Consider the following 7,204-nt stretch of genomic DNA (forward strand, 5'->3'; position numbering starts at 1 on the left):
TATCAAGTTAAGGATAAATTAACATTGCAATCAAAAATGGATATGTGAAACCCGATATGACTCAAATTCTGTCGAAGGCTGAGTATATTCTATAAACAAATTTTTTAGTTTCCATTCTGTCTGTAAATTCATTTAATTAAGGTTTTCAGCATTCATATATATATATACTTTGCAGTTACAATACGTCGAGCTTATAATCCAAAATTAAAGCAATTAAAAAAAAAAAAATGAAGTATTATACTGTGTTACTCTCAATGGGACTTAATCTTAATATACGTAAACACATGAAAATTCACGATGCGTATACATGTAGCAATAAAAAGTGAGGTACGTAATTATACATACTGCTTTATTATTAATTATATCAAATGATGATAGAGGCAATAATTACATGTCATTTTATGTGAATTCCCAGGGCAAAAAAAGGTTCCATCGATTCTAAATGTTTGTCCCTCTGCCTTTTTCTCCTTTTTCCTGTGATTTTGATGTGTGTTGAAGCAAAAAAAGAGAAAAAAAGTAACTCCCTCCAATCATTTAAGAGCCTCTTCATCAAAAGACACATCCACAGACTGAAAGAAAAAGGGAATTATAAGTGAAATGAATGAGAAGTAAACAGATTTAAGAAAATAACTGTACACTGATCATAATTTAAAGTAACTGTTCTTTAAAATGTTTATATTTCCTTCGAATACAGTGTATATTAAACCTTGAAGATAAACAGAAAAACCGAGATATTTAAAGGGGGAGTTTCGATAAGGCTGTTTTTCGGCCCCTCAAGAAATATAATGAAATTGTGATATGTTGTAGATAAAAGTGTTATCTTCCTAAAAATATGAAAAAAATTTATACTGCACATTTTCTGGTCACGTGATAATTAAAAATTTAAGTATACCCTCTTCCCTAGATTTTTCGAGGCGTCATATTTAAAGGGGGTAATGGAGTTTATTTAACGTCAAAATCATAAATGAAATATTACAAATGTGAATAAAGGCATCAAATAACCAATTTCAATATTTTTCTTTACAGAAAATTATGATATTTATTTTATTTGAATGCGTTTTAAGGTGTAAGATTTTTCTCGTGTTTTAATTGTAACTCTTCTTCCAAAGAGGATGAATGTAACATATAAAACGTATATGAATAATAAAGACAGGAATTTTCAAAAAATGAATTAATTGAATTTTTAAAAAAATCTTGAAATTAACAGATTTCGGAATTCGGTACGATTAAAAAATGCAGCTATTTATATTTTTAAAGTATATTTAAAAGAATCATTCTGCAATGTACATTGTATTTAATAATACCAAGCGTATTACTACCAGTCAAAATATTTTATCAAGATAGTAATTATTAGCCCCATACCGATGAAGCCGGAGGGGTCTATAGGTTTCCTCATCGTCTGTCCGTTGTCCTTCCGTCCCTCTGTCTATCTGTCAGTCTGTTCCACTTTTTCGCACTTTACAAATTAAAAAAAAGGGGGGTTCGGTGTTTTTTGTTTTGTTTTTTCTAAAAAATAAAAATCGCATATATTGAGCTGATTTTTGTTTTGGTATATGAGTTATAGATCAAGTTGGCATTTTCTTCCGCTTCAATGATTTTTCAAATAGGGCATTTTCAATTTTTAATGGAAACCAGGTTACACTTGGTGTGCCGATAGTGGACTATTATTGCTAATGCAGTGCTTACAGAATACGTGAATAAATAGCCAAATGATAAAAAAAAAACTGAAATACATTGAGTGCATGTCTTCTATTCATTCTTAAACTTAAAAGTATTTACGCACTTAAAGAGGTGCATTATGTTTTCAGCAAAAATGAGACAATTCAGGCAAGCGAGGACCTACATGTAATTCCTCGCGCTTCCCAACTTCCTTTTGATGGTTATGTTGTTTCACCAACTTTAGTCACTATTTGATTTGCTAGACCATAGCCGCAATTTAAAATGCATTTGTAAATACCAAATGTATGTGTTAAATCATATCCTGCAGAAACGTACAAATCAACATCCAGTCTTAAAAGTAATCTACGTTCCATACATGTAGACCACACGGAAATATATGTGAACCTTCTCTAACAGATTGAAGCGAGGAGAGTTTCTATTCAAAGGAATGGCTATAACCATATCCTTGATAAAGAACGTTAATGAATGGACTAATCCTCAAACTTCTCTTTAGTTCAGTCAGTCATTCGGAAAATCTAAGATTCGGCATCTGTAACAGTTCTGGTAATGTGAAACCCTAAATGCATCATCGGTGCATATTTCTTCAAGATAGGGATTATAATTACATGAAAATAAGACATGCTCCAAAATATATACCCTGAGCATTTATCAAGAAAATGTAAGTCAGATCTAGCATCTGAAGCAAGTCTGACAGTGTGCATCCGAAGATGCATCATGAAGCACGTCTTCTCAACAAGTGCTTATAGCTGCACTGCTCCATAAACATTAACCTGCATGCTTTAAAAAACATTAACCTGGACATTCTTTAACTGAAAATGCAGCATCTGAAACCCGTAAGATGACAGGAAAACACACTAGATCAGGCGACTCTGATGATATGAAAAAATTGATTAAAAACTTTTGATAACCTGGAACGCCTATAACGATGGTATTACAAAAGCTCCCCAACTTCGTGTAGGTGAGCTAAATATGTGACGTTAACGTTATACGCGGGCGACGAAATAAGTATGGAAATAACTATAGGATACGATTATGTTTTCTAATGTTAATATTTTCGAGAGTTCTCTTTGGTTTAGAAAAAATATGCTACTTTTGGCTTTGTATTTTAACACGGCGTAAGATCAAGTAACCAGGAGCTTCTAATTTTAGATATGCAAATTTTAGACAATTTTCAATTTTTGGATATGAAGTGCACACGCGACACTCATCATATTTTAAGATATTAGTGTGCAGAGTATATCTAATTACTGAACAAAACTAGGTGAGTGTCCTTCATGCACTTCATATTATAACCATCGATTAATATATGCCACCCTCTAATATTTTCCCATTAGCCTAATGTTAAAGCATTTGAGAGTACATCTAAGAATGTGCCAACTACGGTGTGAATTCATCTCATATAAACTCTTAAAATATAAATAACAAAAATTAACATATATATCTTGAATTCTAAACCAATTTTCAAAAAATAAAACGAAATTTATTTTTATGAAAAAAAGTGGGCCGATAAGCGGCCTTATCGAAACTCCCCCTTTGCAAGTAAAATATTGGTCAAAATGATTATTAGTTCTACTGGAAAAAAAACTGCCTCTGTACCCTAACAAAATCATTAATTGATCTACAAGAAAGCTTAGTTTGAAGACGAGAGAAATTTTCAAAAGAATTGGTTTACACATGAAAGATTTCATATCTTGATATACTAATTACAGTAAAGATAACAGTATCAGGGCACTTGTTACTAAAGACCATAAACTTACATCGTACTGCAGCTGATTATTCCTCGCCATTTTTCTCCTCCATTCGTCCTCCCCCCTTTGTCTCATCAGGGCATGGTGCCTCCAAATTCTGTCATAGGTAGAGCCCTTCACAACAGCCTTCCTTCTCTGAATAAAAAAAATCAGATGCTCAATTTTGTCATTAGTTGTAATATAGTTTATTTCAAGATATAGAAATTTAAATATGAAATAAAAATGTCCTGTCAAGAAGTATTTAAAATCTTTTCAAAAACGAGATCTTATACACACTTTAATGCACTAATATACTCAGTATTAAAGAAAAACAAATTCGATGATAATCCCTAGAGGCTACTAATAAATGTATATAGAAAATGATTACAGTCAATGTCCCCCAAATTACAAACGACTTTAACGTTAATCTTTATCTACTTGCCAAACTATTTGCGACATCCTGACAGAGGTAGAGGACCTTTATAGTATAATTATAAATTGACATCCGGGTCCAAGAAGTTATATTCTACATTTTTATGCTTTAATTTTTTAAAATTTCGCTGAAATTAACCTTTGAAAAGAACTGATAGACATTGGAGTTCATGAGGATTTTCACATAAGGCCAAACTGATATAAAAACTTTGATTATGATCTTTTGTGAACCACGTTCACCAATGCTTTAAAGACTTTACATTTTCATTGCAAAGACTTGACTAGAGACATACACAGGGATTTGAAAGTACTTTTCATATTTGTAAATGTCCTTTCTTTCAATGGACATGGAAGTTTAACTTCTAGAATATTGAGCTGTTTTTATTATTAATTTTTTTTTATTTTTTTTTAAATAAAAATGTACTTAAATAAAGTACAAATGTACTTATAAAAGTACTAATGTACTTAAATAAAGTACAAATGTCGCCTTTTTAAACAGTCCTTTTAATATAGAAGATATTGACAGTTTTGTCCTAGATATGTGGGCTATCCTACCTTTTCCTCCTCCAGCCAGAGTTTGTTGTATAGTTGATGGGCGTTCCTCTCATTTTCTGCACGTTTGGCTTCATTGTGTAACACAAGCTGTGTACAATAATCATCAAATTGTTCCATCTTCTCTCTTACAATATTTTCTACCTTCAACCATCTGGCCTTCAAAAATGGAAAAAATTTAAATATGACAAAATATTAATTTTAATTTCATATAAGTAGAAATCAAACAATCCAACTTTTTCTGTTGTTTCCTTTTTTGTTACTGTTTAGTTCTGGTGCAATAAATAAAAAATCAAAACATGCCGATCGTTAGAGGCGTTACAAGCATAAAAATAATGCTTCAGTGGCTTTGTTCCAGACAGTAAAATACAACGTAATATGATCAAGTGTCTTAATTGGGAATACTTCTTCACTATATTTGAAAATATTGAAACGTTATAAAATTCGTCGATGTTCGTCTTGCTTTTTATTTACTATTTAACTTGTACATTAATCATGATACCTATGTTTTTATTTTATAATTTCCTAAATTTTGACTCATTGGTCAATCTTTCAATTACTAGATAGCATTTTTTGGACAAAATTGAAACAATAAACACGTACCTCGTTTCTTCTCCAGGGTTCTTCAGGGGAGGAATTCTTTGTACTTGCTTTAGATGATTCTCTTGGTGTCTTTTGTGACGTTGAACCCGAAATCTATTCAATTGAAAAAGTAAAGATTATGAACAGTGAACGATTTCAAAAATCCTGTAAAACTATACGAATCGTATTCAGAACAAATCACGGACCCCAGGAAAACCAGAGAAGGAATCAAATGTCTATAGGAACAGAGCGCAACCCCTGTCGAAGGTCACACTCTCTGTGAACGTGTATTCATCATGTAAGCAGAATATTAAGTAGTCAAAATTAGTATTAAAATAATGGCCTATGTATCGGTATGAAATATCTCAGTTCAAATACTAATACGTCCAACGATAGGTTGTATTTGCAAACAGGATCTTTAGAATCACCACAGAACTTGCAAAATGCAAACGTGAAACGAGACTGTAGAAAGCCCTGAAACATCAACATATTTTTTTCAATAGTCTGCCTCGGTTTAAAACCTAATTTGTACTTAGAACATGCTCTTATGTATCTAACCATTTGAGAAACAAGAACACGATGTGATGATACTGGAATATTAATTCAAAGCTGTAGACATAATATTTTTTATATAATTTTGTTGTTAGTTTGCCATTAAGGTCCTTAGTGTCAGTGAAACATCCAAATACGAAACAAGTGTGCCAGACTATGTTGTATCTTTTATTTTGTGAAATGGGGTATATCGAGTCAACAAATAAACAAAAATAGGGCTTATTTAACCCATTTTGGTACAAGATCCAACAACCTTTTAATTGGAAATTTCAAACTGGGAAAAAAGTTGCAAAATTTGGACATATTAATTATATATTAATCTTTTACTTTAGTATTTAAAGACAGTAGGAACGTAGGCTTATATTCTATTCAGATCTTTATTTATATACAATTGTAACTTCAAAATTCACGATTGTGGATAAAAAACACTGAAAAATTTATTCTACTTGTCATTTTGAAATTCTAACCTTAACTTTGGATTAAAAAAAAGTCATTTCTCAATTGGGACTGAATTTTTTTTACTGGACCTGCATGAACTAGATATTAAGCCCTGGAAAATAACTATTGTTAATGATTAAAACATCGGTGATTTGTCTAAATGTCGAATTGAATGTCACAGCAAGAAATTTCTTCTTCTCATTTAGAAGTTTTTAAATAAATTCTGCTTCATAATAATACAAACAGGTCTGCTAACGATGAAGCACAATTATGGCCCACCAGAAATCCAACAATTTGTGGGAAGAACTGATCTCCAAAGACTCGTTGTTCATGGGGGACATATGTTCGTGGATTTCATAGTTCATCCTTACCCATGAAATAACATCCCTATGAATGATTATTTTATCAACACTCGTATTGATTCATTGAAGTTCCTGTATAAACGTGTTACCAACGAAACTACTGCTCATGATTCAGTAAAATTTTGCTTTCCCAAGAACATTGACACCCCCCCCCCCTTTGAATTCCACAGTATATTGTCAATAAGGAACTCAAGCATTTGTTTTCAATATCAACTTCAGGGTACTGGTGTGTAAAATCAGAATGATTTTTTTTATAAAGTAATTTGTACATGACCAATCACCAGATATAAAATTTTGTGCTTTTCTAATCAAAGTTTGTCCGTGGCCCCTCTGTCTTGATGTATGTTTGAGATCAGTTTTTTTTTTATTTTCGACTTCTCCTGAACTAAAATACAAATACTTCCATGTAGTGTAAATTCAAGTTTATTCAAATTATGCATGACCCCGCGCCTCGAGTGGGGCCACACTATGTCAAAGTTTGGCGTTAGTAATAAATGGAAAAATCTTTAGAAATCGTCCTCTCAAGAGAAGGGCTACAATTGATTTTAAGACTTAAACATTTGTTAATAACAGTAGATAATGAAAATAGATCTAAATATGACAAAGAGCTAAATAGACCTGTCTCTTCATTGGCCGGATTCTTCTAACTTTCGGAAGTTTGGCTTCCACTCCGAGGCTACCGAGCAAACTTGGAAAATTAGAATCCCAGTACTGGCATCCTGGTTGGTGACCCTGATGCGAATTAGTTTCACTAGGTGTCGCTGTTTTTTGTCCACTACTGTCGTCATAAAATTCAAAATCGGCTGAATAGTCAGTTCCTAGTGACTGTAAGGAAAAGAAGAATATCACAGAGGAAAACCGAAATGTTTCAGCCCGCAT

General features: G+C 32.3%; 1 protein-coding gene across 1 annotated transcript; it reads right to left on the minus strand.

Annotated features, from left to right (window-relative positions):
• Positions 1-416: 416 nt before the first annotated feature.
• On the minus strand, positions 417-7,204 carry LOC133188173 (uncharacterized). Its single transcript, XM_061323555.1, has 5 exons — positions 6,944-7,204; positions 4,995-5,087; positions 4,395-4,550; positions 3,438-3,563; positions 417-569 (listed from the first exon to the last, which is right to left on the minus strand). Exons 1-5 carry the CDS (start codon positions 7,202-7,204, stop codon positions 531-533), a joined length of 675 nt encoding a protein of 224 aa, XP_061179539.1. The 3' UTR covers positions 417-530.

This window comes from Saccostrea echinata, unplaced genomic scaffold (assembly GCF_033153115.1).
Source record: "Saccostrea echinata isolate AGI-Se365-2 ecotype Australia unplaced genomic scaffold, CSIRO_AGI_Sech_v1 ptg000016l, whole genome shotgun sequence".
In the NCBI taxonomy this organism is placed as follows: Eukaryota; Metazoa; Mollusca; class Bivalvia; order Ostreida; family Ostreidae; genus Saccostrea; species Saccostrea echinata.